General features: G+C 40.2%; 2 protein-coding genes across 2 annotated transcripts in view; one reads left to right on the top strand and one right to left on the bottom strand.

The window, feature by feature from the left end:
* Positions 1-360: 360 nt before the first annotated feature.
* Positions 361-1,305, top strand: LOC122109125 (olfactory receptor 10Z1). The gene has a single exon (XM_042681299.1). The coding sequence runs from the start codon at positions 361-363 to the stop codon at positions 1,303-1,305; it is 945 nt and encodes a 314-aa protein (XP_042537233.1).
* A 4,568-nt stretch (positions 1,306-5,873) lies between these two features.
* The window catches only part of Spta1 (spectrin alpha, erythrocytic 1), a 63,317-nt gene continuing 43,879 nt past the window's right edge, over positions 5,874-25,311 (bottom strand). The window contains exons 34-52 of the mRNA XM_042681940.1: positions 25,083-25,220; positions 24,796-24,900; positions 23,253-23,461; positions 21,876-21,996; positions 21,043-21,164; positions 20,116-20,248; positions 18,660-18,758; positions 18,366-18,528; positions 17,234-17,310; positions 15,737-15,946; positions 13,790-14,086; positions 13,243-13,355; positions 11,829-11,846; positions 10,942-10,993; positions 9,681-9,868; positions 8,619-8,672; positions 8,087-8,233; positions 6,942-7,086; positions 5,874-6,455 (exon numbers count right to left, since the gene is read on the bottom strand). Of these exons, the coding sequence (XP_042537874.1) occupies positions 6,327-6,455; positions 6,942-7,086; positions 8,087-8,233; positions 8,619-8,672; positions 9,681-9,868; positions 10,942-10,993; positions 11,829-11,846; positions 13,243-13,355; positions 13,790-14,086; positions 15,737-15,946; positions 17,234-17,310; positions 18,366-18,528; positions 18,660-18,758; positions 20,116-20,248; positions 21,043-21,164; positions 21,876-21,996; positions 23,253-23,461; positions 24,796-24,900; positions 25,083-25,220 (2,520 nt within the window). The 3' untranslated portion in view covers positions 5,874-6,326. The remainder of the gene's footprint in view (positions 6,456-6,941; positions 7,087-8,086; positions 8,234-8,618; positions 8,673-9,680; positions 9,869-10,941; positions 10,994-11,828; positions 11,847-13,242; positions 13,356-13,789; positions 14,087-15,736; positions 15,947-17,233; positions 17,311-18,365; positions 18,529-18,659; positions 18,759-20,115; positions 20,249-21,042; positions 21,165-21,875; positions 21,997-23,252; positions 23,462-24,795; positions 24,901-25,082; positions 25,221-25,311) is intronic.

The following is a 25,311-nucleotide window of genomic DNA, read 5'->3' as shown; positions in this document are numbered from 1 at the left end:
GCTGATATACTTGTGGAACTAGTAATTGGGATAAATGTGTTCTGCATAATTTTGAATGTGTAAAAATATGTATGATTATATGTGAGTGCTTTGAATATGCTTGATGGCATATATGTAGTCACATGTTTGTGTGTGTTTACACACCAATGTGTGAGATGTCTACTTATGCACATACATGTGTGTAAGTGTGGATCCTATACATTTTTGTCTAATGTTAACCAGCCTTTTCTGCTGTCTAAATTAAACCTTTCCTTTTCCAGTTAAAAAAGGCACAAAGGAAACGAGAACCCATCCCATCTTCATCTTAAAGAAGCCAGCCATCTCCTGGCATGCTGGAAGGAATCAGGAAAACCATTGAGAATGGTGCAGCCCAATGTAACGACGTGGTGGCGTGGCTTTGTCTTTCTGGGCTTCTCCAGCTTTGGGCAACTGCAAGTCTTGCTATTTGTCTTGTTCCTTTCTTTGTATCTCATCACCCTGACCAGCAATGTCTTCATCATCATAGTGATCAGGCTAGATAACCATTTACACACCCCCATGTACCTCTTCCTGTCCTTCCTCTCCTTCTCTGAGACTTGCTACACTTTGGGTATCATTCCTAGGATGCTGTCTGGCCTGGCTATGGGGGACCAGGCTATTTCTTATGTGGGTTGTGCTACCCAGATGTTTTTCTCTGCTTCATGGGCTTGTACCAATTGCTTCCTTTTGTCTGTCATGGGCTTTGACAGGTATGTGGCCATCTGTGCCCCACTGCACTATGCCAGCCGCATGAATCCTATCCTCTGTGCCCAGCTAGTGGGTGTCTCTTTCCTGAGTGGCTATCTTTTTGGATTGGGGATGACACTGGTCATTTTCCGCCTCTCGTTTTGCAGTTCCCATGAGATCCAGCATTTTTTTTGTGACACACCGCCAGTGTTAAGCCTTGCCTGTGGGGATACAGGACTGAGTGAGCTGGGGATCCTCATCCTCAGCCTGCTGGTCCTCTTGGTCTCCTTCTTCTTCATCACCATCTCCTATGCCTACATCCTGGTGGCCATCCTGAGGATGCCCTCTGCTGAGGGGAGGAGGAAGGCTTTCTCCACCTGTGCCTCGCATCTCACAGTCGTCATTATCCACTATGGCTGTGCTTCTTTCATGTACCTGAGGCCCAAAGCCAGCTACTCTCTGGAGCGGGATCAGCTTATTGCTGTCACTTACACTGTAGCAACCCCGTTGCTCAATCCCATCGTTTACAGTCTAAGGAATCGGGCTGTGCAGACAGCTCTGAGAAATGCTTTCCGGGGGAACTTATTGGGAAAAGGATGAAGGCAAGTCCAAAGAGTCATTCTTCTCTGTGTCACAGACCAGACAGACCCAGTCCAGTGGGCCAGGAATTCCAGGTGTCAGGCCCCAACTGTCCTGGCCACGCCCCCCGGGGGCACCTCAGCCTGAGGGGCCCTTCCTCCCAAGTTGCTTGAGAATGCAGAGACAGACAGGACTTCCTATTTTGGTAAGTGTGAGCTCAAAAAATCTGAATTTTTACATTAATCTTCACAGATATCACCCCTAGTTACTGAAGCCCATTAAGAAATAGAGTTTTCTTAATGCATGAAGATCACTGTTAATTTTCCAACTCAGCTGAACAGAATGAGGAAGTTTGGAGCATTCAAGGAAGAACAGGTGGGAGTTTTTATCAGGGACACTTAGAAGATTCAAAAATATTTAGACCCTTTGAGTTGTAATGTTCTTTGAAGATCTGAAATTCAGTGAATAGAAGTTTGGCAGATTAGCTTGATACCTTGAAAAATGGAAATATAGGTTCTCTTTGTCTTCCACTAGGTGTCTCTTATCATTTACATAACTTAGATCTTAAACTCTCTACCTCATTATTTTACTTTCCCCATTTTAATCTAAGCTGCATAGATTCTATTTCAGAAAATCTAATTTTCCTATCTTCCTTGATAATTACTGGTGCTCTCTTGTGTCAAGAACTCTGGGGTCATTACCAAATATGGGTGTTATCTTTTTGAATCTACTCTACCTATGGCACTTTCTACCTACATTGTTTCCTATGTGGTTCCAGGAACTGTTAGGAATGAGCAAAAGTGTAGTGAATTCCCACAGCTCTTAGGTAGGAGTCCAAACATAAGCTTTTGCACTAACAATCTGAGCAACCCTAGATATTTTGCTTAACCTTTGTCAGCTTCAAAGCCTTCATCTGTGAAATGTTTTTAGCCTGAAAGTTTGTGTTCTCAGAGAAAAAGCATCATTCATATAAATAACTTAGCATAATACTTGGGTCAATCTCATCTTTACTAACAATGTGTTATGAAAAATGATGCTGGCTTTTACTTTGGTAAGGGTTACTCCAGGGTGAGAATCAAAGAAGGCTCCATGCCAAAGGTAGTACTTGAACTTGCCCTAAAGGATGGATCTTGACTGGTGACAGAGGAAGTACAGAACAATCAGATTCTAGATGGTAATAGAATATATGAATTTTACAAAGGGGCTGAAAATGGCTCAAAATGCTTCTGAGAAAGTTGCTTGGGTTGAGATTACTTGTTTTGCAGGGTATGGGTGACAGTTGAAAACCTTGCTTCAGACAGATCATTTTGAGGAGACAGGACACAGTAAAGCTTTGAGCAGAGAGTAGAACAGCGTCCGTGAAGTGACTGAACAAGATTAACCTTAGTAGAATGGAGGCTGATGGATTTCAGCAGGGAGAAACCAGAGGTAAGAGGATAAATAAGACATCCATTGTCATCTTCTTAAAGAGAGGCAGAGGCTTAAGTATAGAGAAAAGAATAAGCTAGAGAAAAGTAAGCAAATTCAAGTCAGATGGCAGAATGGGTCCGGGTCAGAGGAAGAAGGTCATCTTAGGCTGCCACCCCCGCATTGCACTGGGGCTGTTTCAGCAAGTTCATTTCCATGGCCTATTCAGACCACGCAGCATAACAGGCCATGGATACACCCTGACTAATGGTAGACTAAGGGTGTTCCAAGAATTATTAAGTAATATTCAAAGATCTATTTACTACCAAATGCAGCAATTTTAAGTAAGGAAGGGTTCAAAAACCACTTGGGGGATTTTAAAAATAGATATTCATAGGTTTTATCCCTTCAGATCTTGACATCATTGATTGGGGATGGAGATAGCAGAAATAAATCTACAAAATCTCACCAAATGATTCAAATTTCATATGCTAGGTAAGGATTTGACCATATGTTTGAAAGGGCAAGCTCTCTCTCTCTCTCTCTCTCTCTCACACACACACACACATACACCCACATACACACAGAATTATGTCTTGCTTTCCACTTCCACATATTGCAATTCAAGTCCTGTTGCAGCTTTCTCCAAGGCAGTCACCTCTGAGTGGCAGCCCAGTGGAGACAGGACTTGCTGAGTTTTTTTTTTTTTTTTTTGGGGGGGGGGGGTGGTCTGGTCGTGGGGCCTGAACTCTAGGCCTGGGCACTGTCCCTCAGCTCTTCAGCTCAAGGCTAGCACTCTACCACTTGAGCCACAGTACCACTGCCAGCTTTTTTCTTTTTGCTTATGTGGTACTGAGGAATCGAACCCAGGGCATCATGCATGCAAGGCAAGCGCTCTACTACTGAGCCACCTTCCCAGCCCAGGACCTGCTGAGTTTTAAGCATAGTCTTGTCACCTTAAAAAAAAAGATATGTGACCTAGGAAAGTTTTGTTTTTAAAAAATACTTTATGACCCCCATTGCAAAAATGGAATGATAATAATCTCTCTTTGATAGAGCTTTTTTGATGAAGATTATTATAATGCCCTTAGAAAAAAGTCAGTTACACATTAAGTGCACAATACTATTTTTATTTGGTGCTTCTAGAAAATATCACTTTAGGATGCCAAATCATTTTGCTAATTGATTCTAGCAACGTCCAGCATCTTGTATTTAATGAGGCAGAGGGATCAGTAAGTATCATGTGCCATCACTATGGCATTGTGTCTGACTGGATCTACATCCCAGAGACTTGGGAGGATAAAATGCTGGGAAGTAGGTCCAGTTGTATATAGGCAGAACATGGAAACAAGAAAAGGAGATGAAAGGTACCAGAGAGTTTCACAGATGTTAAAGAGAAGTATTCTACTAGAAATGAAATAATTTTGAAAGCCAACGAAGCAGTAGGAATCAAGAAAGAAAAAAAAAAACCAAGGATGCAGCCATAGTCTGAGGCTCAGGGACAGACGCTAATATGTAAGTTATAAAGGAGACCATTAGCAAAGTGAAGGCAAGGAGTACTGTATGAAGTCAGTAGTGAGAAGGTCAGGAAAAGATGAGTATTAATTGGAAGGAAATTACTTCTGAGATCAAGAAGGATATTTGATACAAATTCTAGTTGTTATGATACTAAACTATTTATAGCTTCTAGTTTATGTAATTGGTTCCAATGTTCCTTTTTTTCCTTTTTGCTTGAGTGTAGTACGTAGATCAGAGTCTGAATCTGAGCTGTATGAAGCTGATAGTTAAGAGCTTCTTATGGCATTCTTCTTATTGCTTTTTTAGATAATCATTGCAGTTCCTGGCGGTATTATTCAATCCTTTTCGTAATTGTTCTTTGCCTTAGAGAATACATTTTACTGACCACATTCCTCATAATCTGATTTTAGCCTAAAAACCCTTGGCAAGCTTGGAACAGGGACTGCAACCATCCTCTCTTTTCTTTCTTTTTTTTTCTTTTTCTTTCTTTCTTTTTTTTTTTGGTCAGTTGTGGGGCTTGAAATCTGGGCTTGGGCACTGTCCCTGTACTCTTCAGCTCAAGGAGAGTGCTTTACCACTTGAGCCATAGCGCCACTTCCGGTTTTCTAGTGGTTTATTGGAGATGAGTCTCATGCACTTTCCTGCACCGGCTGGCTTTGAACTGTGATCCTCAGATCTCAGCCTCCTGAGTAGCTAGGATTACAGGCATGAGCCACCAGTGCCTGGCCTCTCTTTTCTTTGATATTCTCAACATGCAAAGTTTTAGAAAGTCCATACTTGGTCATTGTGATATTAGATGATATTGATTCTCCATGGCCTATTTGACTATATTGTTTGCAATTGTAAAATTTCTGATGACTTGTAATCATGTATATTTAAAAACTTGCCATTAATTTTCAAAGTTTTTTCTTGATTGTTAGATGTCATTGTATTTGGTTCCTCTTATATAAACCAATAAAATAGTTAAATGTTATTATGGGTAAAATTTTTTTAGTTAGAAATAAGTTTTTTTTCAAGTGACTCCTGTGACAAGATTTTTTCCTAGAAAAATCTCCCCTAAAAAAGGATTAATCACTACAAGAGGAAAGAATTGACTCTGAAGATGGTTGTCCAGGAGCAGTGTTCATTGGGAGATAAAGGCTGTGTGTGCAGGATACTAGCAGTTTTACACAAGGCAAAAACAAACAAACCAAGACAGCAATAAAAAAGCCCAAGATTTCCTCACCAGCAAATTACACCAGTAACTTGTATAAATCAGATCCAAATGCTGGTATTTGAACCTACTCATACCAAATCTGTCCTGAAGATTCCTGGATTCAGTTCCATCTCCTGTTTTTTTTTTCCCCTTAGTTAATCATTTTAAAAACATTTCTACTGAGCCTTACTGTAACAGGATATGGAAACAAATAGACACAGATGTTATTTTTATCACATTGAAATACAGAGTGAATTCAGGGGATTGAAAGACAAGATGGAGGAATCCTGTCATGCTGCAATTTTGTCATTCTGAGAGTAATGACATCAACTCTAATGGCACAGAATGGAAAGGGACCAAATTAAGAAAAAACAGGTGTTTAGCTTTATTTCACAAACAAAAATATCCTAGATTCCCAGTATCAAATATACTACTTTTAAACTATAAAAATTCAAGCACACTCTAAAAATAAGTTGTAAGTCATCTTAGGTTTTATTTGTAGTTTATTATGGCTGTTTATCACAGTCTAATTATCTGCCCAGATTTAGATAATAGTATAGTTCCCAGAAATGCAGAATCCCAATTGGGGCAGAAACAGTTTAATCTCTCTTTAAAAAAGAAATGCTTCATCCTATAATGAAAAAATGCCAAAATGATAAAAATATGCAGAATACAATGAATAAAAAAATAAAGACTTAGGAATTTCCTAATAGTGACCAGGAGAGGAGTTGTTCTTCAACATCTCTATTAGCTCCACACCCCTCCCCCCAGGCTTAGCATAATACACACACACACACACACACACACACACACACACACACACACACACACACACACACACACAGAGTCTTTTCACCCTCCACACTTGCCTGTCCATTTCAAACCCAATACTTCCCACCACACCAAACTTTTCTATGATCTGTTATGAGTTGCCAAAGAAGGAATTGGTAAAGCCCACATAGTCATAGCCGGCAGGATGACCTCGACCTCGTGGGTCCATGTATTGCTGCATATGGATGGTACAGAATGACACCTGTTCCGGGGTTAGGGCCTGCAAAGAAAAGAAAAAAGATAAAGATATAGTCACTGAGATTCAACTAGATGCATCCCCTTGGTTTCTAATGTGCTGGAAATGTGATAGGGGGAGAACCTTTGAAAGAAGAAAAAAGCCCTGTTTCTGTGATACCCTTAAAAATGTATGATTTTCAGTGAATAAGACCAATATAGAGCTCATCCACTCTATTTCTACTTCTCACTTCTTAAATTTATCTCATTAAATGAAAGTGGCAAGAAGCAGCCTTAAAACTGAGTTGCGAGTTTTGAATGAACTCTGACAGTCAGAGAACCACTCTGTTTTTCAGCTAGATGAAAACAGAATGAAGTGGCCCAGACAAGTGGCATTCTGTGAAAGAGGAGATCTGAGCAGAACAAGTGGCCATGTTGCCAGAGGCCTTCAAAGCAGGCAACCAATAACAAGATGGCCAAAATCTAGATTATGATGAATGCATAGTAGTAGCAGAAGCCATGGGAATCTGACCTGCTTCAAGTCCTCTTTGGTGATATAGGCCTTGCCCTCTGCCAAGGCTTGGAAAGCACTCTCTATGTCATCGCTGGTCTTGATATTCTCCGATTCCTTGTCAATCAGGAATGATGTATAGTCTTCCAGGGAGATATAGCCCTTCCTGTGAGGAGAGTAAGAAGATGAAGGGGGAGGGGAAAGGGAGCGAGAGAGGAGAGAGGAGAAAGAAAATGAGGAGAGAGGAGAGTAGAGAGAAGAGAGAAAGGAAAGAGAGAAAGAGGAGAAGGAAGAGAAAGAGTAGAGAGAGGGGAAAGAGGAGAGAGGTAGAAGGAGAAGAGAAAGAGGAGAAAGAGAAGAGAGATAGAAGAGAGAGAAGAGAGATAGAGGGAGGAGAGAGAAGAAAGGCAAAGAGGGAGAGGAGAGAGAGAGGAGAGAGGAGAGAGGAGAAGGAAAGAGACAGACACAGAGACACAGACAGAGAGAGACAGACAGAGACAGAGAGACAGAGAGATGTAGCTTCCAAAGACAGAAGCAGAGCCCTGTCCTAAACAGGGTTGCAGAGGCAGAAGGAAGTCTGAACCTCCACGGTCCTCCTTCAAATAAGATGTCTGGTAGTGTGGCTATTCTGAACCCCCTCCTCACTCCCTTAGACAAATAAACACTGTTTCTTAAACTCCGGACTGTTTCTATAGAGACAGTTCCAGAATGTTCTACCATCACCAGCCCCAGGTACTTAAATCATTTCTGGTTTTCTTCTATGTTTAATGATCAGAAAGAATTAATCTGTCATAATGGCTTGATTTATGTATAACTCTGCTGCTCCCCTACAAGTCCACACAATTCCACCCTCCATGCCTTTGAGTCATGCATATTTCCCTCCAAATCTCACATACATGAAAGGACTCTTAAGTCCTATGCTTACAGCCAGCAAAAACTCATAGATCAACCATTTGTCATGAACTGGGCAAGTTGCAAAGCTAGAATTTGAGTAACAGTTAGTGTTACTTCTGAGCTAGCTTTGAAAGAACACCAAGAGATGCCTAATTCTTTTCCAAATTCTTTTCCAAATGAATGAATTGCATGCATGATCAACAGTATACTTGCTGATAGATTCCTTCTAAGCCCCGATGACTGTTCTGTTGATCCCGTGGTCCTCCCTTTACCTGCTTGGATCCACAGCATCCAGGAACTTTTGAAACTTGGGCTCGGGTTCATCCTCCTCCACCATGGGCAAATAATAGTTGAGTCCTCTCAGGCAGGATCGGAAATCTTTGTGACTCAAGCGCCCTGTCAAATTCTCATCAAAGTGTCTAAAGGGTGAAAACATTTTATGAAGCTCAAAAGAACATCAAGTTACAGAAGGAAAGAATAGACCTTATTGAATCAACTAGAGAGTTATTAACGTGTTATTGTTTTCAGAGAACTCAACCTGTCTGTTTGTATTGCTGTACATTTTTTTAAACATGATGAATAGGAAGAAAATCATAAAGCACAGAGCATAAATGAGATGTGTTTTCCAACTCCTGGAGTCTCACAGACATTATATTTAAATCAATGACTGAAAGCACTTACATATATCTAGATCTTCATTTTAAGATCCTATGCAACCACACAGAGAAAACTATTAGTCATTTGTAAACTTATGAAGAATGGGCAAGTAAACAAAGTGTCAGTCAACTCTGAAGTTATACTCACTTATAAGTGGTGCTAAACTCCTTTAGTGTCTCCTCACTCACACCTATGGTATCTCTGAAAGAAAAAAATCCCACAGAAATTAACCCATCAACTAAAACAGAAAAATAGCAAGAGACATGCCATATGAAAGAGAATTAGAATGGAAAATATACTGTCAGATTCATCAATCTCAGAGGCTAGCAAAATATGTTCTGTGAACCAGAGTCAGCCTGCCATCTGCTTCCATACAGCCTATGAGCCAAGAATGGTGGGTTTTTACATGATTGACTCTCACTGAAAGAATATTTTATGAAACATGAATGTTTATTAAATTTAAATTTAATGTCCACAAATAAAGTTTTATTGGAACACAGCTATGCTCATTCATGTGTGAAATTATCTATGGCTGCTCTTCAGCTGTATTAGCAGAGATAAAAGGTTCCAGCAGAAGATGCATGACTCCTGGGCCTGAGGAATGGCTCAACAGTCGAGTGCTTGCCTGACAAGCAAGAGGCCTGGAGTTCAAACCCCAATATCATAAAAAAGAAGTTATACGACTCATAATGACTTAATTATTAATAACAAGGCCCTTTAGAGAAAAAGTTGTCCAATTCCTCATCTGGACAAATAAAACCCCATACTGCCAGGAAGCTATTGAGACATAAGGGTGCCTTGATGTAATTAACTGACCTAGGAAAATTAATTTTTCTGACATGTTAGTCTGTACTTTGGCTATTCCTTCCATTTTTGATATTATATTCTTGAATGGAACTTTATAAAATGGAATCCTTTATGAATATCAGATGAAGGGACTCTAAGAACTGCATATTATTTGGGCGTATAATGAATGTTCTCTTGGGGAGAGGAATGTCTCTTATTCCCTGATAGATTTCACTATATGAAAAAAAAAGTCCATCTGTGAGTCCATGAAAATAAAAACACTGGCTTTTCCGGTGCATGTACTATATCTGAAGCAGCTTTTTTTTTTTTTTTAAACAGATCTTAAAACTATAGCCATTGTTATGCTCTTAATACCCAGTACCATCTTCACCCCTCCCTGTCCTGGCTATAGACCCTCCATACTTGGCCTGGATTTGTTGTTCCAGATTGTGTTGCATTCGCATCCCCAGCTGGTGGAGCTGGTCCCACTGCTGGGCCAGTCCAATGGTGCTGTATTTGATGTCAAGAATCAGAGCCTCCTCCATGTTGTCCCCTAGGTCCTCAATCTTGGTCAGATGGCGCTTCATTGCTTGGATCTCTTTCTGCTTCCTCTGGAGGGAAAACAGAGAAGAGAGGTAGTCTCATCAGCTACAAACCCAGAGATGAGAGGGAAGATGCGGATTAGCTCGAGTTTCTCTTAAATTGCTCCTTTTTGATTATTTTTAGGATGCTTTTTTTTTTTTTTGCCCTCTATGAAGAATTAGCAACTTGGGAAAGCTGGTTCACTTCTGCAATCATTTCTAAGATAGTGAGAAGTTTAGGTGTGATGAATTCTGTCATTCTGATACTCTTCACATGTACAGCTAAGTGTGAATAATTGCCTACTGCAGACAAAGAAGAGTAGAATTTCTGCGACTAAGGCATCATCAGCATCCAGTGATCACATTGTAAATTATCTATGCTATTGGCTGAGACTGAGCTCTTAGGTTCATATCCGCTCTGCATTGTCCAGTACTGGACCTCCTTCATCAGTGTGGACAGATGTGTGTGGGCACCTTATGTGCCAAATTTCTACATCTTTCCTATGCTTTCTAATGAAGTAATATTGTTCCCTAAGAAGAATAGGAGCAAAGTGATTCTGATGATGAAGAAATGTATGAGAAAAAACATATAAGACTTGTGTTCTCAAATTCTATCAGTCATCTTACCTCTTCTCCTGTCAGGAGAAAATTAAATTTAACTAAACTTTTTTGTTTTCTGAGAAGAGGCAATGAAATAAAATTGAAAAACATTATTTCGTTCAATTGTCAGGAGATAAGATAATCTAGGTTGGATAACATCACTTGATCACATTAATTGCTGCAGATATTTTCTGGTGTTCAGGCTGTAGGCTGGGGAATTTTATATCTGTTCTGTTCATCATTATAACAACTTGGAATGTAGATATTAACTATGTTGTGTAGTTTGATACATTGATACATTGATAGGCTGAGGGCTATACCCACAAAGTAGTGGCTTATAGTTATGGATACAAATTGAGAGTGTAGTGGGACGGCAGCCTTCGTTTCATGATTTTAGATGATATTTGCCTAGAAATGTAAGCAGAGTTTTTCTCTTAAGTGGTTTTCCTTTCACTCTTAATAATTCTAGCAATAGCTTCAGCTACTGAACAAATGTTACTTACTTTATTTGCTTCCAGTTGGGATTCTAGAGTTCCTGTTTCTTTGAGCAAAGATCTAGTTAAAGATCAAGAGGAAACATTATTCATACAGTCAGAGGTCAATATTTCATGCAAACATACCAACTCAAATCACCTATTCTGCTTCTACTTCTCCCAAGTTACTTGGCTTGTTTTGAAAAGATGCATAAAGCCAAATCTTTGTAATCAAATTCTTCCGTCTCTGGCAATCTTTCCAGATTAATGAGAAAGGAAGTAATGCCTATCCCAATTTTTCTCTGCCTAGAAGAAGGCTTTCACTTTGTCTCTCCTAGGTCTGTTCTCATACATAGTTATTCTTAGATACCCTTGGGAAACTAGTTTGAGGATCATGTGGCTACCAAAATGGTGAGCGCTCAAGTATCATAAAGGATTTGCATATAACCCACATATTTTCCCATACACCTTAACTAATCTCTAATAATGCCAAATACAATATAAACATCCTGCAAAGTAATTGTTAGCTCATAATGTTTAGGGAATGTCTGTATGTGTTCCTCACAGACACAATTTGCTTTCTGAATATTTTCTTTTCCCTTTTTGGGATATTTATTCTACAGGAGATGTGAATCATGAGGGCAGAGGTCAGAAAATCAGCTGCAATGAATGCTGTCAATCTATACTAATCCACAGATGCAGGCAACCTAGACACAGAGGGTTGACTCTGCAATGAAACAATGAAGGCAGGGTGCCACCTGCTGGAGGATAAGTATAAAGATTTATTTCTCACTCTACATTTTAGTTTAGGTACTATCAGATCACAATGGGATAATGATGCATCATTACTGAGGCCTCTTTATCTAATTCTTGCATAATAACATGAGAAAGAAAACATGATAAGGTAAAATACTGACCCATCCAGAAAATAGGCCCTGGATATGGAGAGCATGGAGCAGGAATCAGAAGAAAGAAAAGAGAAACAATACATTAATATAGATCACTTTAATAATCTTATTTCTTCAGGTTTACAAAACATTCTAAGATTTTTGCAGTCACAAAATATAAACCTGTCCACATGCATTTCCAGGGGGCCTCCCTTTAAGAAGCTCAGCATTCCACAAAGCTCTTTGCTTCAGCACAGAGAACACGCATGCAGGGGATGTGCTTAGCACCGAGCATCCACTGCCAGGGTATGACAAAAGGTCAAAAGGCAGAGGCAAGGGGAGGCCTCAATGCTTCATCTGATCTTTGTCAGATGTTTTATAGACCCGACACAGGGTCTTACTTTGTTCATTGTTTCATTTATCCTTACCAATGAGTATGTAGGGATGGCCATACTTTACAAACACAATTCTGACCCACGTAATGGACACACTCTACTAACTTTGAGCTTTTATCCTAATAGATTCCACCCTCTGTATCTATTCTGTTCCAGGTCATCACCCAGAAGGCATGACAAATTTTATCTTCACATACAAAGCATTTTACATTGATTAATATAATTAACCTAGATTATCCCTTTGATTCTCATGACAGCTTGGGTGGTTGGGCAACATGCTTTGTATTGTATAAGTTGCATGGGTAAATATGTATGTGACCTTTAAACAAGTCAAGTAGTCTATTGAACTTCCTTTCACTCTTGGGAGCAGAGGTGCAGAGGTAACGACAGCTGCTCTGGGTACTCTTCAAGGTAGCTCTGAAGGTTACATAAATACAATAATGGATATGGAAGTAGTTTGAAAAAAATACAATGGATTATATACACGTGATTTTTATTGTTCTGATGTGCAATTATTTCCTTCAGTTGAAGGAAAATCAGGGGGATGAAGAGAGGGCCCTCAATGGACAGCAATTCCCTCTCATGATTTTTGCCAGGACTGATCCAGAAACAAATTCTAATGGACCATAAAGAACAGACAAAATGTCATGAGTTGGACATAGACTACATCATATAAGAACCCCTTCATTTCCTTAAGACACATGCCATATGCTGGGCGCTGGTGGACACATGCCGTATGCCGGGCGCTGGTGGCTCATGCCAGTAATCCTAGCTCCTCATGAGGCTGAGATCTTAGGTTCGCGGTTCAAAGCCAGCCCGGACAGGAAAGTCCGTGAGACTCTTATCTCCAATAAACCACTAGAAACCCTGAAGTGGCGCTGTGGCTCAAGTGGTAGAGCGCTAGCCTTGAGCTGAAGAGCTGAGGAACAGCGCCCAGGCCCAGATTTCAAGCCCATGACCGACCAAAAAAAAAAAAAAGACACATGCCGTCCCGGTGGCAAATAACGTGTGCAGCCTAGGCCTGCAGGTTTGGAGGGAGCAGAGCCTACCTCGTCTCCTGAACCCACTGGAGGAAGGTACTGGCATTCTGTTCAAACTCCTGGCACATCTCAAAATTCTTCACCTGTCTCTCCTCTTCCTTTTGCAGCTCCTGCTCCCGTTCCTAAAAGCCCAAACCACAGACAGCAGAGTTCACAGCACAGGCCTTTCCTTGTGATAAAGGAACCAGTTTGTAGACTCAGCTGCACATCCTTCTCTCAAAATAGTTCCCATCTCCCACAAGTGAGTGTCCATGTGCTTATGCAAAAGCCATGAACTTTTCATCATTACAACTTCAATCCTCTACTGGGGCTTCCATTCACTTCCATGAATCATTTCTCAAACCCCAAAGCATGAGATTATCCAAACGATGGCACATCAAGTATGCCAATGGTACTGTAGATAATGCAGGTTTTCCAATTTTTCTCAGTCTTGGTTCATGGCTTGATACTGACAGTCTTCCTTTATTTCTCAAAAGTCCCTTGATTCTGATAATATACTATGTGGTCATGGTCACTACAGACAGAAAACATCTTAGTGCTTCCCTCCGCACCTTACCTCAATGATATCAGGCAGGTGCTTCCAGATCCTTTCTAGCACCTCCACTGTTAACCAGGTATAAGGGCTAGAGGGCACATCTAAGGCCTTAATCTTCTGGTCTAGCTCTAGCAAATAGTTGAAGTCTTCTTGAGCTCCAGCCAAGGAGGCCAAGAAAGCCTCATGGTCCTTCTGCAGCTGGCGAATCTCATTGAGGGAGACACAATGCACAGGCTCCGATAGGTCCTCTTCTGCATTCTCACACCAATTGTTGAAAGCTGATGCCTTGTGTGCAAATTCCATGAACAGCTCCTCAGCCTGCAGGGAAAGCAAAAGGTACCCCCATCTTTCCTGATAAAACACCTCAGCTAAAGAGAAGGTTGAGGATTAAAATAAATGATAGACAGTCCCAATGCAAACTAAAACCAACAGGCACAAGGTGATCACACACACATATATATATATATGTATCTATATATGTATATATAGATACATATATATGTATCTATATATAGATACATATATATATATCTATACATACATACATATATATATGTAAAATCACCAGTCTAATTGCTTTAGATTTTCATTTGAGATTTATTTCTGTAGGCTCTTCAGGAGAGTAGAAATTAACTAGCAATCCAGAGTCTCTGACTTGCATGTTTGTTTCTCTATATCTCTAACTCTGTGCCTTAACTTCTTGCCAAGTGCAGTGTTCCTTTTGGTCTAGGGGTATTCAGTAATTTTACTAACCCCTGAGATTTGTTTTTTTTTTTATTTTTATTATCAACATTGCAGATACTGTAACAGAAAGTGCTGGAAAGAACATTTGAATCGTTCCTTCTATACAGGACTTACTAGTCTACACTCATGTCTAGATCCATCTTCTCCTTTAAATAGTAATAGCTCAGAAAGGTAAGAAATGGTGCAGGCAACATTGTCTTATTTCATAAGAGGATGCCACCAGTTCAGAGATATTACATGACTCCTGGAGGCGATCTCATGTAAGAGTGGTTAGTACAGTTGAGAACATGTTATAGCTACTTTTTCTGTGCTCCATTTGCTCCTTGAACAAAGCACAAGGCCAGCTTTGATCTTTGCCTGTCAGTTTTGTTTCGTTTTACTGTGAAGTAAAGCCTTCTACCCTCTTGTCCCATTTGCCCTTTCCATTATATGTACCTTACTTCCACCTCAAATCAGTTGCATAACTGCTCATTTTAAAAAAGCTTCCATCTTAATGGATGAGTCATACTCTGTTGTGAACATATGCCACATTTTCTTTATCTGTTTATCCACAGATGGGTGTCTAGGCTGTCTCCATGACTTGGCTATTGTGAATAGTGCTTCAATAAACATTAGTATGAAGGTATCTCCATTATAATGAAAACCATTATTTTGTACAATTAATAGATACTAAAATTGCTTAATAACTTCCTACCAATCTAAAAAATGAACTCTTTGTTGCTCTGTAAGATTATTTTCTTGACTGTGTGTGGTACTTCATATCCATAATCCCAGATACTTGAGACACAGATCATAGCTTGAGCCTAGCCTAAGCAAAGAGTTAGCAAGATCCTATTGCAACAAATAATCTGGGCATAGTGGTACATACTTGCTATGTGAGAAGCACAGAAAGTATGATTGTGGTCTGTGATGGGCCCTAGGTAAGAATATAAATCCTATTTAAAAAATAAAGCAAAAAAGAAAAAAGAAGAAAACAACCCTCAAACAACAAAAACAAACACAAAACATGAGTTCTTGGCTCTAGTGATACAAAAATTTGCCTAGCAAGCACAAGACCCCGAGTTTAAAACCCAGTACTGCCAAAAACTAAATGTCTTCTTGATCACTTTTAATGGCTTACAACATCTATAGATTCTGTAAGCAGATTTCTACTATTTCTAAATTCTGCAGCCACTATCCAGATGATAGAGATGGATCATGCTTCATCACTTTTCCTTGTCTTACCTTCTGTAGAGGCAGCTGCTTCTCTAACAATTTCTGTCTGTGGTCTGCAGAGGCTTCGAGCAGCTGCTCCCAGCGCCGCAGCAGGGCAGTATGGCGCTCCTCAATGGCTTGGCTCTGGTGATGCTGAGCAGCCACAAGTTGGTCCTTCAGCTCAGTGATCTCTGCAAGTCGCTCTTGCTGGAAACTCTGAAGACTGGCGTCCAGTGTGTCCTGAGAAGACCCATAGACAGGTTATTAATTGGAGAATTGAAATAGGCCAAGGGCCAGGCACACCCAATGATGGCCAGCTTTTAATTATGGACAAGATAAAAAGTGAAGTGAGCCAGTCCTAAAGAAATTTAGGCCTCATGGCTTCCCTTATTTGCAATAATTAGCATTATGTATAGGACAATCTTATCAGATGAACTGAAAAGCTCAAACATTATGTACATATGATCATATAAGTTGATGCTAAGTGAAATGGACACAAGAGGTCTGTCTTTGTTGTTGCTGGTGATTTTTTTTGTTTCCTCTGTATGTTCTTTCCCCTGTGGTATATCCCCTATTGTCACTGTACTTGATTTTGGTACCTTGCATCTTGTATATACATTTGTCTAATGGTGAGGGGAAGGGGAATAACAAAATGGTGAAACAAGGACACAGGACGACCCATCACAACAATGAGACCCACAGGACAGTAGATTGGAAACGAACTTTACAACTTTGGGTGGGGGCAAGTGGGGGGTGGAGAGGAGTGGGGGAAGTGGGGGAAGGAAGGGATAGTGGGGCATCAGCAAGGGAAGGGGTAACAATGATCGACAAGCAATGAATGGACTCGTTGCCTTATTCATGTAACTGTAACCTCTCTATACAACATCTTTACAATAAAATTAAAAGAAAAAGACAGAAGAACAAAAAAAAGAGTTGGAACAAAGAAAATATGTAAGTAGGGTTGGAATGATTGCTATGTTCCAATTATATAACATAATATAGTATATTATATAATATGTTATATATTGTATATAAATAGATATATACATGTATATAAATAAATACAAACATACATAGATATATACATACATTATATATATTTATATTTTTTATATATATTTGGTCGAGTGGCTTAAATGCAGGGTCTGGACGCTGTCCCTGAGCTCTTTTTCCTCAAGGCCAGTGCGCTACCACTTTGAGGCACAGTTCTACTTCCAGTTTTCTGGTGGTTAACTGGAGATAAGGGTCTAAGAGTATCACAGACTTTTCTTTGAACCATGATCCTCAAATGTGAGCATCCTGAGTAGCTATGATTACAAGTGTGAGCCATCAGTGCCTGGCAAAGTGAATGCATATTTTAGAATTAGATTTTAAATTATGCCAAAAGTTAGTATTAGTACGATATTGGAATGTGATACAGTATTGGAACCTGGCAGTTTCTCGATCCAAGCAAAATACTCAGGAAGACTGAGCTTCTGTGTGATGCAGGCTGAGGCTGTCACCCTGCGTCCATCCATCTGCTCTGACCTGCTTTGCCAGGAGAGTGAGGAAGGCAGTGAGATCCGCGCCACCGTCCTTGGCCTTCATGCTTGTTTCCTTCTCACCTAAAGAGTCAAGAACAACAGGAAGAAGAGAAAGACGGTGGTTTTTCTTTCTTTTTGTTTTTAATTGTGAAAATACCATACAGAAGGGTTACAATTACATGGGCAAGGTAATGAGTACCTTTCTTATCAAGCATTGATGTCTCCTCCTTTGTTTCCCCTTCCATCCCTTCCCGTTCCCCCCCACCCCTTACCCCCCTCTCCCCCTGGCCAAAGTTGTAAAGTTCTTTTTTCGACATAACGTCTTGTACATCTCATTGTTGCAATGGGTCCACCTGTATCCCTATTTAAATGATTTGTTTCTTCCTTTCCCCTACACAAATTATACCAACATCAAATACAATGGAATTCTATGCCTCCATCAGAAAGAATGACATTGCCCATTTGTTAGGAAATGGAAAGACTTGGAAAAAATTATATTCAGTGAAGTAAGCCAGGCCCAAAGAAACATAGGTCCCATGGTTTCCCTTATTTGCAATAACTAGTATATGTCTGAGACAAGCAGAAAAGGTCAGATAAGTTGATGTTGGGTGAAACAAACCCCAAGACAGTGGTTTTTCTATGTGCCTTTGTGAGGAGGAAATGGATATTTAAAATAAAGAGCAAGAAAATCTCTTGATTCTTTGGGTAAGCAACCCATTGATACGGGAGCACTGGTGGGAAATGGATGGTTTTTCTGTCCTCTAGCAAAATAAAAATGGAGGGATGTTGAGCTTTTTATCAACAATGGCAACTTGCAGATTGGATAAAAGTTGTGAGCAAGTCAACCCATGTTAGTTTATGTCCCAGAATGTTTTGTGATAGAGTCACCTTCCAGAATACCATACACAAAATTACCAGTCCTCTCTGAAAAACCCTGTGTTCTGTGGAATTGTGACACTTAAGCTTCCTATGTTCTCATGCATATATATGAATTCAATTTTGAATTCATAAGAGCAGGTTGTAAAGGAAGCATCTCTTTTTACCATGGAAAGGGAAAACAGCCCCCACATCCAATCTACACATGGAATTGATTAGGATTTCTTAGACCCAGAGAATCTGCTTCTGACTCTTCATACCTATCCAGGATTCTACCACGTCAGCCTTCCAGTTAAACTGCTGGAAGGCGTAGTCATCTTCCAACTGCAACTTCCAAGAAGCCATTGCTTTGGCCAGAGAAGGAGCCTTTTCACTGAGAGCCTGGATCTTGGCAGAAATCTTGTCCTTGTTCTGAGTTTCCTCCTGCAACAGCAAGGTTGGAAAAAGAAGGAGATGAACCTGTATACCGAGGAGTGTCCAGAGCGAGAAATGTGAATTTGGTAGTTCTTCTCATGTTTACCTAAGTGTGACTTAGAATCCCTGGATGAACTCACCTTACTCAGGATGTCTTCTGCTTGTGCATATACATTTTGCACTCGGATCTCATGGACAGCAAAATCAGTATCCAATGCTTCATGTTTCTTCAGCAAGTTCTGCATAGACAAATCAGTGAAATTAGAATAACTGGTCTGGAAAATCTGTATCTACTCACATTGAGGCATGTTGTGATACTATTCACCAAGGTCAGTTCAGCAAAAATTATAAACTGAGTTTATGTTCTATAGCCTCTGTAACAATGTTGCTGAATTGCCTTCTCAAAACACTTTCCTTTTCAAAGAAGGCACTCTTATGGGAAAAATGTCACAGGAATACAAGTGACACTGTTTCTAAATGATCATAATATGGCAAGTATTTTTTTTCAAGTTTTTCAATAAGGGTGTTGATCAACATGACCTAAGAATATCCTCATATTTAGGGTTCATATAATTCTATGAACCATTACATCTATCAGAAAAATGTTAAGTATTAAGAAAATTCTACAAACCAGGATACAGTAAAGTCACCAGCACAACCATGTTTATGCAGCACTATTCACTATAGCCAAGATATGGAATCAACCCAGATACCCCTCAATGGATGAATGGATCAAAAATTTTGATATATATATACACAATGAAAATTCACCCTTCCATTGGAAAGAATGATATTGTACTATTTGTAAAGAAATGGAAAGACCTGGAAAAATTATGCTAAGTGAAATAAGCCAGGCCCAGAGAGACGAAAGATGCATGTTTTTCCCTATATGTGAAATCTAGATTTGGCTTATAAACGTATACATAAACACACTGGGTAGTATGCAAGTGTATACAAATGAGGTAACTGAAATATAGTTGATTCAAAGGAGATCTCAAATAGTGTAATTCCTTAGAAATGCAAAGTTAAAGTTTGGCAAAATAAAACATTAGGAAGGGGCTAAGGGAAAAAGATAGATGAATGAAGAGGAAATAGTGGCAGTCAAGAATCCAATGGATATCCTACAAAATTAAGAAGAGTGAGGAAAGGGGTGGAGAGGGATGGATAAGAATGTTGAAAGAGGTGACATTAATTAAGATATATTGTATTTCACAAACTGCTTTGTTAAATGGCAACTCCTTTGTACAACTACTTAAAGATAATTTTAAAAATCAAAGAATAAAAGACCATTCTAAATCAAGGACAGATCCTATGGGCAGAATTTAAGGAGGGCATGGAAGTGTCTTTTTCTAAAATACCAATTAAAAAAAATGATGAGTCCTGCCTTCACGACTCACTAGTTCCATGGCCTTGTACAAGTTACTTATAGCTTCTGACCTTTGATTGTTCATATTTAAAATTGGAAGTATTATCCATATTTCAGCATCTCCATGGGGAGAAGAGTTCTGATTTTACATGTGAAAGCTCTGACTATTGAAGAATAGATCCCAGTAAAAGAAAGTGGGGAAACATGATACGTATTTGGCAGTTCTTCACCTGGGTAGCAGCCAGTGTGTCTCCAGAATCCCCTCGGGTAACCATCGCTTCCTTTTCAGTGAGCCACACCTCCTCTTCCTCAGCATTCTCCATGAATTGTAGGAATTGCAGAGACTCTTCCAGCCTCAGCCCTCTATAACAGGTGGTTAGCAGGGTAGGGTTAAGAAGGAACAGGTGAGCAGTGAGACCCCCATAGTGTGGCACAATCCCAACCAAAGCACACTAGCTGATTCCTACCAGGCAGCCAGAACGGAACAAGGGAAGAATACAGTCCGATACATGTCTGCTCATCAGTGGTGTGGATCTCCCTATGAAATGGAGGGAATGACTTCCCTACAAATTCATTTTGGGGCATCATCTACTCTCTAAGAAAATACACTGAAGAAAGGAAACCCTAAGCAAACAAAAGGCAATGCCTTCACTGTGAGGGAGTAGCCCTCTGTCTATGCCAAGCCCTGCCTTCTTTTCTTGCATAATAAATAAAACATAAAGCTAAGTTTCCCTTTATCCTCTACGGGAAAAATGTCTTCTTACTGCCAACAGGCATTGTTACATTTGTCACGGAGTTATATGGCTCATTTTGGCTGTGTGGATGCAAGGGAGAAAAATACTCCATGCTTTCAATACTAAGGTCAGTGTGTAATATCAAAACTGGCGAGATAAAGTGAAACAGAGAGTATGAAGGATGACAGTTATAGAAAATAATGGCAAAAGACAGCTGTGGAGGAAAGGCATTTTCAGAGAAGAAGCCATGATAATAAGTTTAGGATAAATGGCAGAAAGCTTCTTGGAAGACGTGGATCTTGAGCCAGGACTTTGGGGGAGAGAAGAGTCAGGCTGAGAGGGGACTTCAGCATCCTGGCCTTCCTGTGCCAAGCTAATACCTGAGGCCCAGGAAAGTAAGTGAGTCTTCTATCTCCAACTCACCGTTCCTTGGCCAACTCTTTGAGCTTCTCCCAGTGTTGAACAAACTGAGCCAGCCGCTTCTGGATCTCCTCTTGCTCCACAGCAGCCTTGTCTGCCAATTTCTCTGCCATGTCTAGTACGTTCTGAAGAACACACCCCCTCCAAGTTGTGTTATCCCCAAAATGATCTCCCCATTCAGCCAGAGGCCCTGACAAATTTTCTAGTCCTTTCCAATGTCCAGATCATTTATAACCTCTCTCCCCCCAGGAATCAAGGCAGTCCTAGAAATCCTGGGGAAATGAAGGGAGATGCAGCGAGAGCTATGATGCTAATCTTTTCTGAGTTGTTGGCAAATAATCTCAGTGCTCACTCTTCCCTTGATCTGCCTTATGGATTATTCATGGTCACATGGGGCCTCTGCTTCCAAGTCAGACCCAGAGCTATCTTCTCCTAAGACTCAAGTACAGTTTTCTCAGATGCCCCAGCCTACATCCCAACTACAAATGACTGCCCTGAATTGTTGGAGGTACTCCTTCCAGAAACCTCCTATTTAGAGGAGAGAAGAAATGTGGATGAGAAAATGAATTCTCTTTCTTTTTCTTTTTGGTCAGTTGTGGGGCTTGAACTCAGGTCCCGGGTACTGTCCCTGAGCTCTTTTGTTCAAGGCTAGAACTCTACCACTTGAGCCACAGTGCCACTTCCAAGAAAAGGAATTCTTATGAACTATATAACTAGCTCCTGGTTACCAAGGAAAATTACTTTCGCATTTTGTAACATCAACTTATCTACTACAACATAAGGGATGGCTATTATATGGATATGAATATCTCTTCAGGTTTGATATTCAATCTTACCTGGATAGCAGGTTCATGGGCTACCAGCTCCCCCTCTAAGCGTTTATGCCTTCTCAATAAGTTCTGAACGCTCTGCAAATCCCTTCCATAGTCCTGGGAGCTTACTCGTAACAACTTCTCCCTGAGACAGAAGAAGCAAGTAGAATATCCAGAGTTTAGACACCTGAGTCCATCCTAGATTAATGATTTTCTAAGTGTATGCACATGGGGAGGGGGAAAATTCTGAAACACATTGATGCCAATGCCAAAAATACAAGTGATGACAGAATCTTCCAGCAGTACTCTGCTCATGCCAATATAAATTAATGACAGTAACATGCAGGTGTCTCCCATGCACATGGCTGTAACAGTCACCCTATTAATCCCTGATTACCTGCAAATATTGTCCTTTCTGCACAAGAGCACACACTATTTCTCTCTCTTTAAAAAGTGAGAAATTATGTGTCTCCCATGGTTCTTAAAATTATTCTTTTCATTCATACCAGTAATGTAATTCAGCTAGATGTGTGTATAAAGAGTTGATATTACAGGTGTCATGACAATGGGATGGCTCCAATGCAAAACGTTTGAACAGTGCCATGAAGCAGATAGACTACATAGATAGGGTTATGCTATTTATTTTATGGCTTCTAAAGTTTTTTTTAAAATGTCCTATTTATTGCCCACTACAGTAGGTTTCCCTTACATTTTCTTTTCTTTTTTTTGGGGGGGGGTCCAGTCATGGGGCCTGAACTCTGGGGTGCTGTCCCTCAGCTCTTCAGCTCAAGGCTAGCGCTCTACCACTTGAGCCACAGCGCCACTTCTGGCTTTTTTCTTTGCTTATGTGGTGCTGAGGAATCAAACCCAGGGCCTTGAGCATGCAAGGCAAGCGCTCTACCACTGAGCCACCTTTCCAGCCCTCCCTTACATTTTCATTATTCATAAGAATCAGTAGATTTGCAGAGAAGAAATTTGATTAGGCAGGTTAAATAGGAAGTAGACAAAAATAACAAAAATGAGATTAGCAATAAAACCACAGCAGATACTGAGTCACATTTTCAGTGTTCATTTAGTGTAATGTATGAACTTGATACAGAAGAATAATGGGAATGACATTATCCACCGGTAAGCTGCATACACTCAGCTGGCTCCGTGTTATAAACTATTTAGACAAACATATATGGTACGTATGTAACTGCTTCCCTCTCCCTCCACACTTCCGTTTCTCTGCTTACACCCTATGGGGGCATTTGAGAAAGAGAAAATCAATATAATGAAAACATAATACTAAATTCCAAAAACAATTATAAATTTCATATCAGCATAAATATGAACATGCATGGTGAGTTACACAGCTACGGTCCTGGATTTTTTACACAGTGTGCTAAGGATACCTACTCTATCCAGGATTCCTCATCATCCAGGTCCTGGAAGAACTGGAATAAGGCATAGGCCTCCTTCAGTTTTTCATGGTGTGCAGCTGCCAGGCTCTGGACATTCTTGAAGCGCTCATTGGCACTATCCATTTTCTTCTCTATCTGGTCAACGTTGAAAGTACCACTGGAGATCAACTCCTTAGCCAGGTTATTCAGGTCCTTAAGTGAGTTCTAGAAAACCCAAGTGTGCTCATGAATTGCAAAGTACAGGCATTATATAGACCCCAAACTTTAATCACTACTAGTTCTGGTTCAAAACTAGGTCAACTAGATTATGATAATGGTGATTTTTGACATTATACAGAATTACATGTTTTACACATAGGTGTGTGAGTCAGGTTGGGTATGGGTCAGATCAGTGAGCAGTATGGATAATAACATGACCATGTCACTGCAACTGTGTGTTTGTTCTCTTTCTCCTGTTCTTCCTTCCATCATGTTTGCCTGTGCTTTCCCTCTCTCCCCACCTAGGAAACAAGATCTTGATGAATAATTACTCGTATAGGATAGTCTCCCCTCACAGTACTGAATTTGATGACAATGCTTGATTGGTCAAAACATCCAACAACATTAATTTTATTTGTAACATCCCTAGACTGACTCTGGAACACATCCAGGCTCTTCTATGTTTTGTTCCCGTTTTAACACTGTTCCCAAGTTGTCAGCTAGGAAATGCTGCCAAATCCTATAGATTTAAATTTAGAAAATCCTTAATTTTTTGCCTTTTCATCGTGGCTCTAGAATACCGAATAAAAGAGCTGGCATGTGATTCTCCAAAATGAAATTAACATCAACCAGAACTTTTTGTCACTTCTCCAGAACAAATTTTTGCTCTTAGGTAGCTACTAGAATCCTCAGGATTTCTAGAATGTATGTATACTTCAAATGGATTCTGTGTTCTCATCTGATTTTTTTTGTTTCTAATTTTGTAATAGAAATTTAAATTTTCTTTCAAAAGGTTTATAATGTATGTAGTTAGGGAAAACATCCAGTTTATTTACATGTATCAGTAAAAATACATACAAGATAATTTTTAGGATCCATTTTCTGGAGTCTTAGAGTTTATCTTTTGGGTGGGAGGGAGTAGTACTAGGGCTTGAACTGAGAGCCAAGGTGCTTTTTTGCTCAAGACTGGTGCTCTGCCACTTGAACTATACCTCTACTTCCAGCTTTTTGGTGGTTAACTGAAGTGATGAGTCACATGAACTTTTCTGCCTGGATTGGCTTTGAACCAAGATCTTCAGATCTCAGTCAGCTAAGTGGATAGGATTAAAAGGATGAGCCACTGGCACCTGACTAGACTTTTTATCTTATTGGTAATTGGTAGTGACTGTCACAAAGGCTCTGAATCCCTTGGACTTAGCCTGGCTAAAATGAGTGCTGGTTGAGAATATCAAGGTGAGTTTTGCAAGGCTGAGTTCCCAAATGATCTTCTAAGACAGACAAGAGAGAGATGAAAACCACTTCTATTCCTTCCAGAAGAGCTGGACTCCAGCACTACTTACCTCTCGAGCCACCATCTCTGCTTCCAGGAGTTGATGCTTTTTTAGCAGGTTCCCTGCAGAAGCCAAGTCTCTGGCCTGATCTTTCATGGCTAGCAGTCCCTCTGCCTAAAACAGAGTAGTAGATAACAAAGTTGTTAGATTTAAACTGTATTTAAGGAGAATACAATTTGGTACCCATGTCCCCCAAATTTTCCCAAGAGGCTCAAGTAAACCATTCATATATAAATTCATCACTTAACAAGTATTTACTCAATTCCCATGCTCCAGCCATTTTCTGGTGCAATTACCTCCGAGAGCCAGAACTCAAAGTCCCGGATGCTGGTGTTGAATCTCTGCTGACGACTGGCCTCATTGAGCTTCTGCCCTTTGTCAGTGGTTCTCTCAAGGAGGTAGTCCCAATGTTCCTGCAGCTCATCCAATTGCTTCTAGCTCAAAGAAGGCGAGAGCTCATTATAACTGTTAGGACCCTTAGTCCTGTGGTACACGAAAAGCGTAATGTACAGAGGATTTGGATAT

Source organism: Dipodomys spectabilis, unplaced genomic scaffold (genome assembly GCF_019054845.1).
Source record: "Dipodomys spectabilis isolate Male_0828 unplaced genomic scaffold, ASM1905484v1 ptg000069l, whole genome shotgun sequence".
NCBI classification, from domain to species: domain Eukaryota; kingdom Metazoa; phylum Chordata; class Mammalia; order Rodentia; family Heteromyidae; genus Dipodomys; species Dipodomys spectabilis.
Note: the sequence above shows the minus strand (reverse complement) of the source record. Positions and strands in the feature narration are given on the sequence as shown.

Excerpts from the sequence above, each read along its gene's own strand:
- LOC122109125 (XM_042681299.1), top strand. The coding sequence starts at position 361 with ATGGTGCAGCCCAATGTAACGACGTGGTGGCGTGGCTTTGTCTTTCTG.